The following is an 18,638-nucleotide window of genomic DNA, read 5'->3' on the forward strand; positions in this document are numbered from 1 at the left end:
GGTTGGCTGGTTACTGTTTAGACAAGCTGAGGGTGCCTTCCTTGAATCATTCTGTAATTCCGCAACTGGGAGATAATCCAAGCAGAACACAGCAATGACTTGTCGGTCAAGCACCTATCATGTGCCTCTGATTAAATATTTGTTCAGTGAAAATGAGCTAAAAGGTGTGGTATTTTATTCCATTTATGGTGAGTATGGAGAGAGGTCAATAACCCCACTGACAGCTCTCCTCACAAAGGGAGCACTGATCTGCAGGTTATGACTTGGCTTTGCCAGCAGCTTAAACTCATTACAATAAAGGTATCAACATAAACGTAAGTGTTAGAGAGGAATATGGACTATGGATTTTGCACCAGACAATAGTTTTTGTGAAGACATTATTTTATGAAGACATTGTCTTAATATGTAATATGAATGTAATAATAACTAGCATTTAAAGTAACTGAAGATACTTTGTTTGCATGACAGTACTTTTTACTTAAATTATTGTTTAATATGTAGCCTATTATGTTTCCTAGTATTACGCAGGTTAGTATAAATCACAGTGTGCACATTAGTCTGAGCAGTTGTAGGATATAATATTATGTGTTGTGGTTTAATCAGTTAATTACTACCTTAACATTCTGTCTTCATGTTAGCCACTTTTTGGGACAAATTTTGACATCAAGGGACAGCAGTAATTGCAAGGCAGGAACGGTAGATTAAGGCTTTCTTTTACGGCGGGATGTTTAGTGTGCGGTACAGGAAGTGAAACAAACGCCAAGATCAAGATGGCGGCGCCCTGTGGAAGTCGCTGGGAGGTCTCAGTGTAGCATAACTACATTTTAAAGAAGCGTGGTTATATTTCGCCTGTGATTTATGAATTGATGTCATCATAAAACTCGTTTCGCATGGATACAGTGGAAGTTCATTGGGGTTAAAGACATAAGTACTCAAAACCTGACATGAATGGCCTGCTTCACTCCGCTGCTGCACTTTAGATGCATCTCATCAGTGTTTTAGATTGCATGGGTGAACACCTAGTCTCTCCTCATGAAGGGTGAGAGTCGGCAACTTGCACAACATGTGGAACAATTTTAAGCTGGTCGTGTCAAGGAGGGTCGTTACCAGCGTTTGCTATAGCATGGTCTTTGAAAATAACGTTTGTGGACATTACCACATTTCCACAGCAGGGCTATGGGGTTGGAGGACTTTCTCCCATAGCCCAGAAAAGGCGCACGTCAGCCCGCAGGCCCGTCCCCGCAGCGTGCGGTCAGCCCCGCCATGGAGAGTGATGTTCTTCGGGACGGACGAGTTTGCGCTGCAGTCTTTGAAACTCCTAGCCGAGTCCAGGTACAAGATGCAGCTTATACTCTATTCGCGTTAAAGCAACATATATACGAAACAAAACCATCACTCTGTCTTCCATATGTGTTCCTGTTGTAAAGATGCTATGTATATTGTACTTTTTAATGAAAACAACTAGAAATGTTAGCCCAGACGCACATTTTTCAGGACCCTTGGTCTTCTGTCCATATTGCTTGTGAGGTTCAGCCATTGCTATTTTGGAGGAGCCTAGTCAGTTGTAATTTCAGTCTTACTTGTACCTGTTCTTGACTTCCACTTGTGACCTATAGTCTGTGTTTGATCATTGAAGCAAACACAATTCCTCAGAGAGGGTAGTGGACAAGCTTGAAGTGGTCACTTTACTGAAGGAGCTGCCAGTGAGGACTTTTGCCAACCAGAATAAACTTCCTGTCCATGACTGGCCTCACGTGGACCCCGGTGAGCAGTTCGATGTGGGTGTGGTGGTGTCTTTCGGCAGCCTGCTCCGAGAGGATCTCATCCGAAGGTTTCCATAGTGAGTAGCTGCATAGTGAGAGTGGAATCCATGTGGAGTGGTGGTGTAAACTGCACAGTGTGTGGAATGAAGCTGTTTGGTGATTTACTTTTATATTGTCTCTGAAAGACCAGAAGTCATGCATTAACACCACATGAAAGATATTTTCTTAAACAGAGTGTATTCCTGAACTTGCATATTCTGTCCATATAGTCTCTGAGCTTCTCCTTTTACCCATGTGTTACTGCTCTTCATTCAGTACTTCCCAAGAGTAAGAAATTATGCAGATTTAAGAGGGACATGATCTGCGACTCCCTATTAGAATTTAGGGGAAATTCCGATGCACCGCAGTTTGGTCCATTTTAGGATTTGCAAGCTTCAGGCATTGGTTCAAGCTGTACTGCAGAAGCACAAACACGAGGTCATTAATATGGTTTTGAAATCCACACAACCCTGTGACTCTTGCATGTGTTTCAGTGGGATCCTGAACGTCCACCCCAGCCTGCTGCCCAGGTGGAGGGGCCCGGCCCCCGTCTTCCACACCGTGCTCAATGCAGACACTGTCACTGGGGTCACTGTCATGCAGATCAGACCCAAGAGGTGGGAGCATGTTGTTATGCAAAACTTGTGTTCTGGACAGCTCTTACAGGGTGATGTAATTGAAGGACTCCCTCTGCCCTGTGAATCCAAGCTTCTGTCGTTATAATGCTCAATATGTCGGCAGGGAGTGAGTGGGTATGAAGGTTACAAACAAACAGTACACTTAGTGAAGAGAGAAAAGGATACTTGTGCATGATTTTCTTAAAGGCCACGAAATCAGACATTGATGAAGAATACATGTTTAAACCAGATACAGGCAACAGTGGGTCTCATTGATGGTCACTGTGCTGTCCTGACAGGTTTGACGTGGGTCCAGTGCTCAGTCAGGAGCTGTTCCCAGTTCCAAAAAACTGCACAGCTGAGCAGCTTGGAGCCTCCCTGGCCACTATGGGAGCTGAGATGGTAAATATGACACTCAGGATAAAAAATGTTTTCCTTTCTTTTTGTCTCAAGGGTGATATTGAATTCACAGAGACCATATTAGGAGTTCCATAACGTATGCCCTGACTACATCAATTGTCTGCCTGGACTCAGTATACGTGGCCTTTCTGTGCAGGTTTAAGGTTGTGTAGAATTGTGGAGTGTTACATTACATTTTTAATTTAAAAATTTATTAAATTTTTCTGTTTCTTTTTGTAAATAGTTAATACACACTCTGAAGAACCTACCAGAAAGAATAGCAAACAGGAGAGAACAATCGAAGGAAGGAGCAACCTTTGGTAAGGCACCTGTCAGGAGTGTGTGGACTCTCAACTGGTCCATAGTGCTTGAATTGTACACTGGCATGTTTGTGTAACAGTGAGATCAGTAGGATGTTTTTTCCCTGGTTCTTAGCTCCAAAAATAAGCACCACAATGAGCTGGATTGACTGGGAGGAGACCTGTGCCCAGATTGGGTGTCTCTTTAGAGCTATTGGATCTCGAGTAAGAATACCTTCGAATTCCTTAATTTGAGCAGAAGAGCAGCTGAGATTTAAAATGTTGTTCTAGTGAGCAGTGAGATCATTTGAGCTGGTGAAAAACTGAGGGGGGGGGGTGTCTGCAGATTTTAAGAGGATTATTTGTTCATTATTAAAACATAATGTATACATCAATTATGTGTACTGATATAATCCCAAGCAATGTAGAAGACGGGGGATGTCATAGACCTGGTGACAGGTGTTTTATTTTCCCACTCAAAACTGTAATGTTCTACTTGATGTCACAGCTGAGCAGAGTAGGTATGTTAATGTTTATTTGTGTGACAGATCTCCCTACGGACCATGTGGATGGGACAGATGATAAAGCTGTTAGATTTTGTTGAAGAGTCAAACATTCCAGTTTCAGGTAAACGTGTGTTCACAGATTCTTGCATTAGCTTGGGTATGTGAGTGATGAACAGATTGTCTCATTATGTATTCAGAAACAATGTGACAGTTCATAGCTGCATACCTTTCATATTGCATTTTATTTGTAACTATGCCCAGATTTTTTGGGTTCATGATTATTTTTTTAAATAAAGAAAAATAATATCCAGAAACAAATTATACATTAAACACACAGACATAGTGCAGATGTGTGAACATTGCCTGACACAACAAAATTATCAGTCATTGTTTCTTTATGTGGTAACAGCACAGGGAAGAAACCCAGCTCCAGGGACTATGCAGTACCAGAAGGAGTCAAACACTCTGCTTGTGCGTTGTAAGGTATGACAGCATGTTGGAGTGCACAGAAGCATTCATTTGTGGGGGGGGAGGGGTGGTGATTAGCTTAAAATCATTTAACCGAATATAATATTCTGAATTCAAATTCTAAATTATATATTGTATTATAGGATGGCTGGGTGGGGTTCAAAGCTGTGAAATTGAAGAAAAGACTCTCTGCAGCAGACTTCTACAATGGCTATCTTCACCAGTATTTTATAAGCAAATCCTCCACACAGCCAAACGAGTGCCTGTTTCAGAGTCCCAGACCTCTGCCCACCGTCTCTCGAGCAGGAAAAGCAGCTTTGGTGGAAAGACAACATAGTGCTCAGTAATGCCCGACAGAATGTAAACGTCAACTTGGCTATGCGTTACTGGAGATCACAAGAAAATGACACCTAATTTAGGTAAAATTAAGTCTGTTCTTTGTCTGTTTTAAGGCATTATTCAAATGCAAAGGTTTGTGGTAAACAAATAGTTTACAGTGAATGTCGTTGATGAGTGCATATACATAACAATCAGTCACACCCATGCAGTTTCTGCCGGAGACTTTTGCCATTAATCATTGGATTGCTGCTGTGATTGGTAGAAAACCATAATTAAATGATGAATTCATTTTTATAAAATAAATTTCCCCGCTGAAAGTCTGGAAGTCCCTGTGTGCCATCTGCGCATCATTGTGTGGGGGAAGTCTGTGGTCAGCTGACTGAAACCTGTGCACTTCTCCATGGCAGCATAGGACCCTGCTCTCCTGCTGTGCTGACTGTGGGATTATGATGGCATCCACACCCCAATTAATGTGTTCCCACTGTAACTCATCCACAGTAGGAGGGAGTACCCGTGTCAGGGCTTGTTCCTGGGAAGTCTGCATGCTGATACTGTGACTGCAGCACACTTTGGCAGAAAATGAATCTCTCTCAACAGGAAGGTTTGACTAAAGGTAGATACCACTGCAACAGAAGCAAAAATACACCTAATAATTAGTCCCCCGCAACTAACTCAATGTGTGATAAAATTGCACAAATAAACGTACTATCAATCTCTGAATGTGTTCAATTGTAAATATTTTTTAAAAGCTGTGGGTTGAATTCCATACCTCTTCTGTCATTCCTGCGGTTTGTCTTCCTTCAGTATTAAAAGGGGGTTTGAGGTATCCTTTAAAATGTTGCTTCACCAACTCATGGAAGGCAGACAGACAGTCCTACAGAAAGGGAGAAACACTGACATTTGGAAGGAAAAGCAGTGAAGAATACCAATGCCTGTTGTTTTAGCCATTAGACACACATCCTTTAATGTAGGGTGACAAATGTACTGTAATCTGATAAAGGTTGCTTTGTCAAATGCTCAAATTTAGATTTCCCAAAGAACAAAATCTCAGGGCCACAAATTTGTCAGAAACCTACTCGTCTTTCCTGGGCACAGATGTAGGTGAACCAGCGCAGCCCAGTGGCCACATGTGTGATCTCATCACTGTAGATGATCTCCAGTACCTCCACCGAGCTCTGGTCCCCCTGGGCAGCGAAGCGGGCCAGAGTCTGGGGGTGCACGTCCAGACCTCTGTGGACAAAACTCACACTGAGAACACCACAAAACGGCTTTGTGTCTGATTTACTTGCTTTTTGCAGGCTTTAAGGACAACATAATTGAACAAAAACACTGAAAAAATACATCCATAACATCTGCCAAAAAAAGATCCTCCGTGCTCCAACTTGGGAAAATCAGGCTTACAGACAGGTTCACATGTTCTGACGTGCATAATACTGTTTTTGTATACAGTGGAATTATTAGATTACATTTCCCATTATATATAATTACTAATTTCCTCTACTACTGATATGTTCTGTTTTTTCATTGTAACATTTGGACTTGTTAGATGGGAGCCCCACTTCCTCTTCCCAATACATAACGTCTAAAGCCTCTTTCTCTTGGGCGGTCCACTTTTTCTACATTCTGACCTAATAAAACTAAAATCTGCTGCTTAATAATCGGATCACTTGAGCCCGACCCCGGTCTGCTTTGTATAACGCTTCTTTATGATCTGGTCCAGTGAGCTCGGATGCACTCCAAATTTTGTATCTGATTAGTGCAACGTCTCCTGGGTGAATGAAGTGGGAGGTGGATCTCTTACCTGGCTTCATGTACCATGTGCACAATCGCCAGCCTGGCCAAAAGGTCTTGGGACGTGTCAGTAGCAGACTGCCACAGCCCTGCCAGCACAGATCACAAGTATGTATTTTTCTCTCATCTCATCGTCATGAACACATTCCGCTTGTTAAATCCAAACAAAGGTCTATACTGTGATAATTATCTGTTATAAAGATATTAGTTCATAACCTTTTTTTTTTTAGCTGACAGGATGTACAGAGTTCAAAACAAACATTTAAATATAGTAAAAGGCCAATAAATAAAACAATCTATAAAATAAATCCAATTTTCTTACCATTGTGTACAGGTAGAGCCCCAAAAAAGCTGCCAAGCTCTGTTATCCTTTGCTCTAACAGATGGTAATGCTGAATCACAAAAACAAGGCTCTGTGTGAACATTAATTCAAAAGCAACATAATAATAGTCGGGGTTTGAAGACTCAAACAAGCTGTACGACTCTTACAGTCTGTAAAGATAGGTTCAGGATTTATCACAGATTTGTTTGAACTGTCAAAGGTGTCTACCAATGCAGGGAAACATGCTTGGATTTACTGTTGATACTGTAAAACGCAAAGCTGCATGTGTTTTGTGCCTGCCTGGAACATGGAAAGTTTTGCTATTGAGAAAAGCCTAGTATTTTAGCATTTGGTGTTGGCGTTGAATGGTACACTGACCTTGGCCTCATCTCCGGCCACCTTGACAAAGTCGCTGAAGAACTGGGGGGGCAGTGGCTCTCCATTGCTGAGCCGGACTGCAGAGAACCTGGCGATGATGTCCCAGGACAGGTCTATGGCCCACTGCTCGATGTTGGCCAGAGAGTGCAGCAAGGCAATCCTGCTGGCCTTTCAATACAAAAACAACATCCAGAAACCATTCCCGATCTTGGAATCAATAACCGAGTTGTCTATTGTAAAATGGTAATTTTCCTGCTACTACATGAAAACACTTGTTTTGTAGTGTTCCATAAAAGAGATAATTTCAATAATGCTGCCATAAACCCAACTAGCCTCCTCGGTAGTACAATCTGTGTGAGCAGCGGCTGTGCCCTACTGCCCTGGTCCTGTCCTCACCAGTGTACCTCCTTTACCACGCTTGATCTTCCCCGGGTGCAACACCGTCAGACCCTCCTTCCGGCTGGGCTGTTCTGGTGGCACTGCCTGACCCACGTCTGTAATCTTCCCAGAGTTCCACCTCTCTTGTACTTCCTGAGTCAGGGCAACCTTAGAAGAGTTTAGAAGATCAGTGTGTGTCATTTCTACTGTACTATTTCTTCATGAAGAACTATAGCAATAAAAAGCCTGAGGGTATTTATAAATGCTATGGTGAATCAATGAGGATGAAGCAAATCCAAGAACGCTAACATTTCTGGTCCAGATTTCTACACAACCTACACTGAAAATGATTAAGTTGAAATGTCTTACAAACAACTTAAAATTAAATGATAAATTAACACATTACATACAGGCAAATTTGTATATTCTTGGGGCAACGTTTAATTACGTCAGTCTATACTCTTTCTGATCCTTGTTGATTTAATAGTTTCTTCTAAGTTTTAGATTTACTGACACTAAATGGGTAGTTTTAAATCTACTTATATTCTTGTGTGAGAACAGGTGGAATCCAAAAGCTTTACCTTCTCTTTTGGGTCAGACGTGCAGAGAATTTTAGTAGCCCAGAAACAAAGGGTATCTTCAGAAGGCACAGAGAGAGGTTCATCTGGTGGTAACCTGTCTAAACAACAACCCTACAAGTTAGCAGCCTGTTCATTACAGCATGCTCTGAAATCTTATAATTTTTATCAAGGTACAAAGTAAATTCTCCCAAACCATGAAGAGTGTCTGTGAAGTGTTAATGAAGTATAAATCTACTTCTGCATTCAGAATAATTATATTCTGGCTAATACAGTTTTTACTTTACCATGATAGAATTTCACGAGGCAGAACAGAGTCTAAGTCTTACCATGAGGAACCGAGTCGCTCCCGTGAATGGAATTCAGTGAAAGTGTGTTCTGTGTGTTTATGTAAACCTTTCCACTGACCACACGGACCTCATAGACCTGATTCTGCAGAGAGAAAAATGTACCGGATTTAAGAAGACATTGCAGCTTCATAAGGAAGTGAAAGTTTCCTAGAGACTGGGGACCTCTGCTTAAAAACAAAAACAGCTGTGATGTGATGAGCCAGTGTCTGACAACTAGTTAGGTCCATGTTAAATATTCTGTTCTGTTCTGATGGGAGCTTAACTTATTATGCAAAACTTTTACTCTTTCTGCCTTAGTAGCAGAACACAAAGAATATTGTATAAATAAATAAAACAAATACAACTGTGGTCAAAATGAACACTAGACGTTAATAGCAGAGAAATTCACTTTCTGTAGCCATGCATGGATGCTCCTTTTGTGGGACTGAGTGTAAGGTGAATGTGGATATTACCTGGAGCCCTGTGGAGGACGTCCCCGTGTCAAGACAGAAGTCAAAGTGATGCCAGGGGCAGATCAATGCCAATTTTCCATTGCCAATGTCTTCAATATCACCAAGGTCAAGAGGGCCTCCTGCAGGCATGCAGAGATGGACAGGTGAGTTAACAACTGTATTATTGCTTAATCCATGCACATCTAACATCTGCTTTGTGTAAAATCCAACACCTCTTCAACTCTGAAACTGCAATACAATAGGAGTTTCGCTTCAATACCCAAACGTGAGTTTTGCAGAGGCCAGTTGGGGGATATTTATCCTGTTGCATAGAAGGGCAGGACCAGTTTTTCGGTAAAACTCAATATATATACATTTGGAAATTATGTGTCTTATACCTTCATGAGGACAGGCTGAATCCATAGCCCAGAATCGGTCATCTCCAGTGTGCACAAGGACCATGTGTTCACCATCCTGTGAATAAAGCCTGGGGAAGCGACACAGAGGAAAACACGTGAAGACCTGCATCGTTAGATTGTAATGGGATTCTGTATTAACGGCCTGGGTCGTGTTTCTACATAAACGTATGGTACAAAGTAAATAGTATACAAATAAATAACACAGTACGTCTTATTTGAAAACACTAATGCAACTTAGTATACAATACATATAAACGATTTTGTACAAAACAAAGTTACATATTTACGCTTTTAATGTGTGAGCAAGATTTAATATTCGTGTGATTTGTGTTCATATCTTAAGCAATGCTAAAATACTTTGAAATGGTGTATAATTTAATTCAGAAGTGTAGCTACTGAACAACATTACAAGCATCGAGACAGTTTAATCAATATAGCAAATGCTTAATTGCAGGCTATAAATAATAATAAAACATGTCGTAGCATGAGGACTTACTTGGTGCACTGAGATTTAAAAGCATCTCTCTCCCCCAGACATTGCCAGTTGCTATTGCTGACAACCTCTTTAAGTGCGTTTACTAAATCCTCTTCAAACTGATCCATTGACGGTCCGCTAGATAATTAATATGAACACAAAACTCTCAGCATCGTCCCTCCTAAATGAAACACATTTTGATTGTTTACCCCGGAAGTTGAATAGCAGCGGCACAAGGACGAGGGCGGGGCTTAGGACACGTGTGTGTTACGGAAGTTCCTGTTTTGCACGGTGTGTAACAGCTGGGTGTAATGTTGTTTGAGTTCATACATTTTCGATTATTTTTTATTTTGCAGCATGAATCCTTATCCATGAATGCGAAGATTGCAAGTGATTTTGTATGGGTAATGGATTTTTGTACGGTTATAAAATATGCAAGTTCGTATCACCATATCTAGCATTGATGACATTATGCTGTTTGCAGGTCATTCATCACTCAAACTGGGAGATGTTCAGCTGGTTAGAGGTCTCAGGGTTATTCAATTCCAATTGCATTTGTAAAGCTTTCACAATTAACCAGTAAAGAAACAAAAATGAGTAGCTGTGACAAGGAGTGCTTATAACACTCGTTTCATAAACCAGTTGAGGGAAGCCAGCTGCAGTGTTGCAGCCCTTTACCAACCCTAGAAAAGGCATGCCAGTTATAAACACAAAACTCAAATAAAAACAATGCCAGACAGCTGAAAGTGATTGTATTTATTTGATATATACAATTTGAATATAATATCAAATTTACAGCACATATTTCTCTAGATAGGACACTTTTTAAACAAGTGTTCATGGAACCCTTGAAAGAAATAGCTGTAAAATAACACCTTTCTTCTGAAGTACATGCAAACCTTAATTCTAGTCCATCTTCTTTAGAGTATAATACAACAGTTTTGATAGAATGTATATTCAATATACCTTCTCACCAAAAATAGCAAAGCTTCCACAGACTAGACAACAGTTTGGAATTACAGAAGCAGAGATGCATCTACACACTGCCAAACGATCTGGTCAATAAACCACAGCCAATGGAAAGGGAAACCTTGTTCTTGGTTGCTCTTGGTTGTTCTTGGTCACTGTGCTTCAGGCCACCCAGTACACAACACAGACTCAGATTAGCACGAGTCTTGGGACTATCCAGTGCTATTTTAGGTAGGGTAGTCCAAAATTATTGCTAATCAGGTTCTGTGAATCCAGTTGTACATTTTGAATAAAGACAGTCTTTAACAGTAAGTGGTGAAAGGTACAGTAAAAGAAATAAATAGGAAAATAGAAGACAGAAAGGTAGTGCCAACAATGTGCAAAATGTTCATGATTAACTCATACCTACTCAGTATACTCATAAATGCAACTCAGAAACTACATACTTTTGCATTACTATGCAGAAGCTAAAAACATTTTTTTTTTATACTATATATACAGCTAAAGACATAACCAGCTCTGAAGAGTAGATGTTAACTTGGACATTACACATACATCTTTTGGATGATTTTGAAATGGTATAAATATATACATCTGTTAGTCTATTAATACATGCATCTCTTATGTTCATTAGAAAACATACTTTACTCTGGAGTAGTGCCAAAAAGCTTTAGTGTTAATCACAATAGGAATATATTACAAATTCTTATACAAGCTTATTTAATTATTTTGGATGGGATCACAGTTGCTGGTTATGTTGCTGCATTTAACACGTTTACCTTCATTAAAACACCCAGAGGCCAGTAAAAGGGCAAGGAGAGCATTTACACAGAGCACACAGGGGTTCGCATCAGCCGCTCCAGGGTGCCACCCTGATCTCCAACACTGCTGTGAACACAGGTCTCCAAGTCAAGTGCAATTGTGAGTGATGGTGGAGTTTAAGATGCCTGTCTGGCAATTAGACTTGGATGCTTTTGACAGTTCTCGCTGTAGAAACAAACAAAAATAAAGGTTAAGACATTATACAGCAGGTCAGTAGGACTATACTAATATCTACTAAACCCCAAACCCCAAGGAAGAAATACATGGTTTTTATTAATGCTTAGTTAATAACCCAAATCTGAATTCAAGCAGTCAAATTAATATTAGCATAGATATTAGACACTATGTTTTAGGCTTTAAGTACTATTCATACAATTAATTGATGAATCATACAATTGTAACGTCTGTTTTTATTTATTTTAATTTTCCATGTGTAAACCATCTACCAATCCTGACACAAAGACCTTCTAGTTTGCTGATCAAACTGTGCCATTTTACTCCTCAATAAGAGGAAGTGAAAATATAAGGAGTGAGATAGTGGTTAGTATAGCAAACTATTGTGGTGAAAAGGTAATGAGACAGGGGTTACTTAGTATGGAATCTTATTTCCAGAAGCATATTAATATGGGCTGTAATGACATGCATTGCAAGTCTTCTACAAGGATACTTAATTCATAGTCCACTTTGTTGTGACATACAAGACAAAGGGAATTCTACAACAGAGTTGAAGTTAGCGTATTCAAAGCAGGGAAGTTATCCAACTACAATACAAGCAGAGGTCAGAGGCAACTTAAGTTTCATCCACTATAGTCAGCAAACATTTTTTTTGTTTTTGTTTTTAAAAAAAAAAAAAAAAAAAAAAAAAAAGAACACCACACAGCCTAGCTACCTGTCAAGAGATCAGGCCGTTTGAAAATGTAGTCAGTTTTGTTAAATATTGGAAAATTAATAGTAGATCTTATGGAACTCTGGTGTATATAACCAGGAAGTGTGATTAAATGAAGTCATGCATAAAACAGGAGGGGAAGAGGACAGTATTTTTCTAAAGGTTGAGCAAACTGCTTTTTCTTCATACAGACCTTGATAGAAGGGTGGTGGAATCAATGTTGACAAATTCCTTGAATAAACAGAATACATAATTAGATTGTCAACACGTGATTAGCAAGTATATTTTATTCTTCCAGTTTTGGAGTAACACCACAGTTTAGTGAAGTGCCAGCTTTCACTAACCACAGAGCCCAATTTTCCCTCCTCCAAAACATGAACTCTCTCTCTAGCTCGGCTGTGTGTTGCTGAAGAGATTGGTAGATGTTTTCAGAAAATTGAAATTACCGCAAATTCAGAATAGGTGCTGGCAACTGAGTTAATGCTGATGTTACGCTGTGGACTAGCTGCACTCCTCAACGCACCACTCATAGCAGTTCCATTCAGATGGGAGATGTTCTCCTTGTTGCGCTCCAGCAGGCCAGCACGGGGCGGCTTGCCTCGTCCTGGCGTGCGAATGGATTGTGCTGGCTAGAAAAGGACAGTGGAACATCAGGAGAGAATTAGAAAACTAAATAAAACAGCACAGCGTAATAAAATGTCGCTTCAGATATAAGCAACTGGCAAATGCAAGCATAGCAGGTGGGGCAGCCCCAGTAAGCTGCAATGCATTATGGGCATCAGGCATGCACTGACCTTTTGTGCAGATAGAGGGGGGCGAGATACTGGGGAGTGGCAGAGGGTTCCCCCGAAGGCAGAGCGCATGGTGCTGTTAGGAGTGGCACTAGAGATGGAAGTGGAATTGAACTGGGGAGAGAGCAGTGAAAGTTAGTGGCAGGACAGTCCAAGGCCCCATTATTATTTAAATCATAAAAAGCAAGGGATGGATGGAAAGATTTTCCTTTAAAATATATACAGTAAACTATATGCAATGGGAGTCGCATTACATGCTAGTAAAGCATCCAGTAGAATTCACTAGCTAGGCCCAATAATTAAATATTCGTAATTGACAGGCTTATCAAATATGAAGCACCAGGCATACAACTAGTCCTCACCTTTCTCAATTTGCCAGGAGTGTTTGCTCCTTGAAGTCTCCTTTTGGATGGTGTTCGTGGAATAGTGCCGTAGAGCATTTCTTCCTCAATCTGCTTACTTTTTTTCAGTTGCTGTGGAAAAAATAAATTATGACAACATGTCCGCTCCGCTTGCCCCAGATCCTGTGATGTTCATTCCATCACTAGAGATGACGATAGCCAATGAAGCCGTGAATGTGTGGGATGTGGTTTCTCACCCTCTCCTGTTTCTCCTTCTCCTTCTCCAGCCGGTGCAGCTCCCACTGCTCCTCCACAAACTGCATGAACTTCTGTCCACCAACCAGGAACTCCCGGCCCTGCTCCTGTTCCCACAGGTCAATCTGCTGCTTGAGCTTCTTCTCCAGCTGCAAGCACACGAACATCACGTGATTAACAGAACCTTCCCATAGCTGCGTTATTATACACCTGGCTGCTGTCACTGAAGACCAGGGTTCCCTCACCTTGGGCAGACTTTTGTGTAGATCAGCTCTCTGTTTCTCCTCCTTCAGAAGGTTTCCTCCCCTGTTCGTGAACCGGGAGGGATCAGTTGCTTTTTTCTAAGAGAACCCGAAAAAAAAACGTGAAACTCGGGTCAGTGACTGTGCTTAAACCGATACAAACGCACTGCGAACAAATGTAAATCAAGTAAACCGCGTGGTCCACTTTTTAAAATTATGCTCACCTCAAGCTCAAGATAGAGGGTCCAGCTCTCCTGCCATTTGTGCACGCCCTCATACAGCTCTCTGTGATCCTCGTAGTGCTGCTTGAGGTGCAGGATCTCAGCATCATGCAAGCGCAGCAGCTCCTCACCGTAATCCTCTGTATAGAAAATGTCACACATAGGACACTCCATTAGAATTTACATTTCTTGCCGTGTTACCGCTTGATTATTTTTTAAATACCTGCCATTACTTGCAGCTGTGTAACTGCTGACTTACCATCATAGTAAGGAGCAAAGGCCTGGCGCTGTTCGGTGCTGTAAAAGCATTTGTCCCAGTAGGCGGCCACCTCCACTCGGATCGCTTCTATAACACTTAGAATATTCTGCATCTTCAGCTCCTCCAGACGGTCGGCTTCTCTTTGTAGCTGACAGGGTGAAAAAATAATTTTAGACGTTGTCTGTGAAGGTCTAAGAAGCTACAACTGAAGGGATATGGGTTTGGGAACTTATCCAGAATAATGGACAGCAATCAAATGGTTTGTTTAATCTGAAATTCATTTCTTATTTGAACAAACAGAACAAGACATCACCAATATGTCTGGATAGAAAGTGGATAAGAAAATACAAATTAACAGAGCAGCAAATTACTACTTCTAATAAAGATCTACTCACAGCATCTATATTTCTCCTCCTGCACATAACCATGTGCTCAGAGAAGGCTTCTCTCTCCTCCTGGGGAATCTGCAGTCTGTTCCACAGCTCCTGAATCTGACCACGAAAGGCCGAACACAGCACTTCATTCTGAGCCTTCCGATCCTCCAGCTAAACACCACAAAACAGGAGACAGTTAGCCAGAGATCAAGGGTACCTGCATCAGAAGGACGTGCAGAGCATTTGTAAAGAAAGAGCTGGAATAAAACCATCTTTACCTGGCTCAGGAGCAGTTTGAGAGCAGCAATGTTCTCGTCAGACAGACAGAAAGCCTCCTCATCCTCACACACCACGTCTCTCTCGAAGCTAGTGTCTGGCAGCTGCTCCAGCTCCTCCATACATACAATGATCTGCCTCTTAATGCCAACAAACTCACTGCGTCTTCGCTCCTTAAGACGACAAAAGATAAAAGTAGCGTTAGGGGCCTGTTTTACCCAGTCTGAAAACGTATTTATTTATTACCTTCTAAAAAAAAAAATGGGGGGGGGGGGGGGGGGGGGAGAAAACCCCATTATGGACCATATTATTTTCCGAGATGTTACAGACAAAGTATTATTAAATACACATGCATGAACAGGGGAAAAAAGTCCCATGATGAGTAATGAACTGAGCCACAGAGCGGTAGCAGAAGATTCACCTTTTCTGCATTTAGACTGGCGATATGGCGGCGGAAGTGCTCTAGCTGCTCCAGGGTGGGGACCATGTCGCCGTCGATGCAGTAGGAGCTGGTGCACAGGATGTCACACAGGTCCTGGTCCTGCTCCTTCAGGGCCTTCAGCTCCTGCATCCTCTGGTTCTTCTGCTTCATCATCACCTCCAGCCGTGTGCGGATATCTTTCTCCAGCTGCAGCACTGTGTTGCCCTCCTCTTCCTGCCAGTACAAACAGATCTTAGAAAAACTCTGGCCAGACTATACAGCACCCAGCCAAATGCAGCTATAGAGAAAACACCAATACCAAGTTCCTACAACCTTTAAGTCTCTCAGTTGAGTTATGCATTTAAAAAAAAAAAAAAAAAGTTTAAAATTTAAATCCAGATGTTTTAACTTAATCCCCCTAAACTGTATTTTGTAATTTCCCTCCTTTGAAGACTCTCTCTGTTACACACTTTGGTATCCCGAGTCACTCATAACAGAATTTGATTGGACAGCAGTGTTCCTTTACCTCAAAGGGGGCCAGGTTAAGCTCCCTGCACAGCACGTCCAGTTCCTTGCGGCACATGTCTATACTCTTCATCAGCCGCTCCTTGAGGTTTTCCTCTTCGGCGATCATCATGTCCAACAGACCCTGAGGACAAAGAGCACCCATATCAATCATCACTTCCAATAAATCACAATATTCATGCCAATAAGTCATAAGAGGAAACAACCTTTTCGAAGCATTACTCACTTTAATGTGCTTCTTTACCACATCTGTCCTCTGCAGCCGCTGGTCCTCTGGGATCCCAATTTCCTCCCAGATGTCCTTCAGTCGGCACAGTGCTTTATTCAGACAGGCCACAGACTCTGCGGCAAGCACCTCGCTGGCAGGGGAAGAATGCAACAGTCAGTGCACTGCAGTGTAAGTTCAAGATAACACCAAATTGTTTTCCCAATGAACAAACTTGGAAGTGATTTTGAAAATCAGAGCTGAAGTACGTCCCTGCAAAGTGGGAGTTTCTTTTCTTGCACATGCCATAACTTGATTCAGCAGGTAATGGAAGAGGACTAGGCTATGATCGCACCAACTACTCATTCTGATTAAATGAAGGATTAATTTTAATTATAGTTTTAAATAATTCCAGCTTTCAAATAGCAAAACATACAGAATATGTATTTTCTCACACATTAGGAAGTGTGAAAGAGGCAGCCACTTGATTCAAGATTTTCTAATCCAGTTTCACATTTGCAGTGCAAATCTCAGATTCATTTATTTTAGTTGAACACTAAACCAAGGGACTTAAACCATGTATTTTTAACTGGAGCTCTGTTTATCATGTTTGGCTCACAACAAGAGTTACTCCACCAAACTGGAATGCTAATGATTTATAACAGTCTCCCCCGGGTGAGGCACACCCAGTCCGTTGAGTCTGCTCTCCCAGGTTTTAAATTCAAAGATGTGGTAATTTCAGCCTGAAGGGGCAGACTGAACTGCTCCTGGCTGGAGTGGTCAGTGGAATGTAAAGCACAAACTTAAAGCTAATATAATCATTTGACCTGAAGCCAGTAACAGCAACAAATTTGAGAAGGATTATCCTGCACAATTGTAGCTATAGTGGTGGGAGTCAGCAATAGCAGAAAATTAAGTTGCAAACCAAAAGGGACATTTTGATATAGGCTTGAATCAAAAAACAATTCCTTCAGTGTTTCATATTTTATGCTATTTTGTTAAAAGAAAACCAAGGAACTCAAATTGTAACCCCACTATTTATTTAGCCAATCTGATCTCTGTTATTCATTTATTTCCACAAATGGCCCGAATGTTTTTTTTCCAAAACAAAAACCGTCTGCTTCTGTGATCCAATATTATGATTGCCATACTGTTTATGATAAGCTGAGGTGATGCTATATAATATTAGAAACAGGGCCCTTCAACATACCCTTCTTCCCACTTTCAATTAAGGTTTTTGCATTAAATTTGAAAGTGTCAATTGTGAGTTTTACAGGTCTTTCTATATGTATTTATTGGTAGACGCCCTTATCCAGGGTGACTTACAGGTTCACAGCAATTCAAAAGGGAATTAATACAATGCAAAATTCAAATAAAACATAATACAAGTAAAACTTGTTAAAGTAATGAATGTATTACTTTGAAAGAAGCATCTCTTTCGTTTAGCAGAGCTGACAATATTCTGATCTAGAAAACCTGGCCAGCTTCATAGAAAATTAATCAAATTAATACAATATCAACGTACATCATATAACGAGTGTCTCATAAAAAGAACTACTTGCAACCCTGTGCAGAAATCAATCATATCTTTAAACTGCATTTCGTAAAACACTTAAAAATAACATGACACGTGTCAGGTGGCATACACAAAAGTCTACCAATAATAACCATCATTCATCATAACGTATTTAAAGCGACAAAATGTGACACACGATGGCATTTTCAGCTACCTGTTTTTTATATCCTAAAATAAACAAACTACATTTTCAAATAAGATTGTATTTTAATTATGGGGTACCTACTTCAAAAGCACGGATTGAAGGGATTTGTTTTCCTTTGACTTTCGAAACTGACTTTTGCGGTTGTGATGAAATGGTCAGCACAATTTTGATTAGGTTTTCATGGTAGAAAAATACATGCAGTATTCATTTTGAGATGCTAATAAACAACTGACATTTTCATACCGCAACGAGAGAGAGAGAGAGAGAAATTGAATTGACAAGCTTGAATGTGTTTATTTCTTTCCTTATATCTTCTTCAGATAGATTTAATAACGGAAAACAACATAGAAACCCAGTTTGCTCACCTTTTTCTCATTGTGACTCCCCTCCTTCTCCAATACTGCCTATTTTCCCTTGTTTTCACCTGTTTTCTGCTCTCGCTATCCTCACCGTGCGCACTCGATCAAGTGTCTGACCGTTTCCCTGCAATTCAAATTTCGCACATGCGCGTCTCCGTCCTTCCCATTGGCTAGAGGAATCGCAACGTCGGCGCGACCATGGTAACAGAGGCATGTTCCGTTCTGCTTTGCGCATGTCTGTTGTGTTGCAGGGCGAGTCCCAATGTAAATACTAGGGGTGGGAAAGGCAATGCTGTTCATTTTGCAGAAGTGCGCTGCTTGTGATTCAGTTAGTTGGCATTAGTCGATTCAAAAGACTCGACTATTTGATTCCCTGAAAAGGAAAAACTCAGACGAGCTCGATTCATTTGTAGTGTTCA

At 41.0% G+C, this 18,638-nt stretch overlaps 3 protein-coding genes across 7 annotated transcripts; 1 reads left to right on the plus strand and 2 right to left on the minus strand.

The window, feature by feature from the left end:
- Window positions 1-738: 738 nt before the first annotated feature.
- Window positions 739-5,150, plus strand: mtfmt (mitochondrial methionyl-tRNA formyltransferase). 2 transcript variants are annotated; one of them, XM_066701548.1, is made up of 10 exons: window positions 739-1,039; window positions 1,170-1,332; window positions 1,637-1,840; window positions 2,297-2,419; window positions 2,719-2,821; window positions 3,063-3,138; window positions 3,254-3,342; window positions 3,666-3,744; window positions 4,033-4,106; window positions 4,235-5,150. In XM_066701548.1, the coding sequence occupies exons 1-10, from the start codon at window positions 1,033-1,035 to the stop codon at window positions 4,436-4,438; spliced, it is 1,122 nt and encodes a 373-aa protein (XP_066557645.1). In that variant the 5' UTR covers window positions 739-1,032; the 3' UTR covers window positions 4,439-5,150. The 2 variants fall into 2 exon arrangements, with proteins under 2 accessions (XP_066557645.1, XP_066557644.1); XM_066701547.1 differs by having other exon boundaries at window positions 739-1,332.
- LOC136748088 (uncharacterized protein HI_0077) lies at window positions 3,847-9,770 on the minus strand. The gene is made up of 12 exons (XM_066701546.1): window positions 9,574-9,770; window positions 9,057-9,145; window positions 8,680-8,798; window positions 8,207-8,309; window positions 7,881-7,978; window positions 7,318-7,467; window positions 6,922-7,089; window positions 6,544-6,613; window positions 6,232-6,310; window positions 5,507-5,660; window positions 5,200-5,304; window positions 3,847-5,053 (listed from the first exon to the last, which is right to left on the minus strand). Exons 1-12 carry the CDS (start codon window positions 9,678-9,680, stop codon window positions 5,021-5,023), a joined length of 1,275 nt encoding a protein of 424 aa, XP_066557643.1. The 5' UTR covers window positions 9,681-9,770; the 3' UTR covers window positions 3,847-5,020.
- Window positions 9,771-10,293: 523 nt separating this feature from the next.
- prc1b (protein regulator of cytokinesis 1b) lies at window positions 10,294-18,372 on the minus strand. Of its 4 annotated transcripts, none has more exons than XM_066701554.1 (15): window positions 18,226-18,372; window positions 16,161-16,293; window positions 15,936-16,058; window positions 15,410-15,643; window positions 14,991-15,161; window positions 14,734-14,883; window positions 14,339-14,486; window positions 14,083-14,219; window positions 13,862-13,957; window positions 13,619-13,765; window positions 13,383-13,493; window positions 13,024-13,134; window positions 12,753-12,858; window positions 12,423-12,460; window positions 10,294-11,508 (listed from the first exon to the last, which is right to left on the minus strand). In XM_066701554.1, the coding sequence occupies exons 1-14, from the start codon at window positions 18,234-18,236 to the stop codon at window positions 12,444-12,446; spliced, it is 1,695 nt and encodes a 564-aa protein (XP_066557651.1). In that variant the 5' UTR covers window positions 18,237-18,372; the 3' UTR covers window positions 10,294-11,508; window positions 12,423-12,443. The 4 variants fall into 4 exon arrangements, with proteins under 4 accessions (XP_066557651.1, XP_066557648.1, XP_066557650.1 ...); XM_066701551.1 differs by having other exon boundaries at window positions 12,676-12,858; XM_066701553.1 differs by lacking the exon at window positions 12,423-12,460.
- Between the last annotated feature and the right edge of the window lie 266 nt (window positions 18,373-18,638).

Source organism: Amia ocellicauda, chromosome 4 (genome assembly GCF_036373705.1).
Source record: "Amia ocellicauda isolate fAmiCal2 chromosome 4, fAmiCal2.hap1, whole genome shotgun sequence".
Classification (NCBI taxonomy): Eukaryota; Metazoa; Chordata; class Actinopteri; order Amiiformes; family Amiidae; genus Amia; species Amia ocellicauda.

Coding starts and splice junctions, on each gene's coding strand:
- mtfmt (XM_066701547.1), top strand. CDS start 1,064: ATGTGGAACAATTTTAAGCTGGTCGTGTCAAGGAGGGTCGTTACCAGC. Junction 3,343..3,665: donor TTAGAGCTATTGGATCTCGA/GTAAGAATACCT, acceptor TTTGTGTGACAG/ATCTCCCTACGGACCATGTG. Junction 4,107..4,234: donor CTCTGCTTGTGCGTTGTAAG/GTATGACAGCAT, acceptor ATTGTATTATAG/GATGGCTGGGTGGGGTTCAA.
- LOC136748088 (XM_066701546.1), bottom strand. CDS start 9,680: ATGGATCAGTTTGAAGAGGATTTAGTAAACGCACTTAAAGAGGTTGTC. Junction 7,468..7,880: donor CGTCTGACCCAAAAGAGAAG/GTAAAGCTTTTG, acceptor AACTCTTCTAAG/GTTGCCCTGACTCAGGAAGT. Junction 5,661..6,231: donor CACATGGTACATGAAGCCAG/GTAAGAGATCCA, acceptor TTTTGTCCACAG/AGGTCTGGACGTGCACCCCC.
- prc1b (XM_066701551.1), bottom strand. Junction 16,059..16,160: donor TGGTAAAGAAGCACATTAAA/GTGAGTAATGCT, acceptor CTTTGTCCTCAG/GGTCTGTTGGACATGATGAT. Junction 14,884..14,990: donor TCAAACTGCTCCTGAGCCAG/GTAAAGATGGTT, acceptor TGTGGTGTTTAG/CTGGAGGATCGGAAGGCTCA.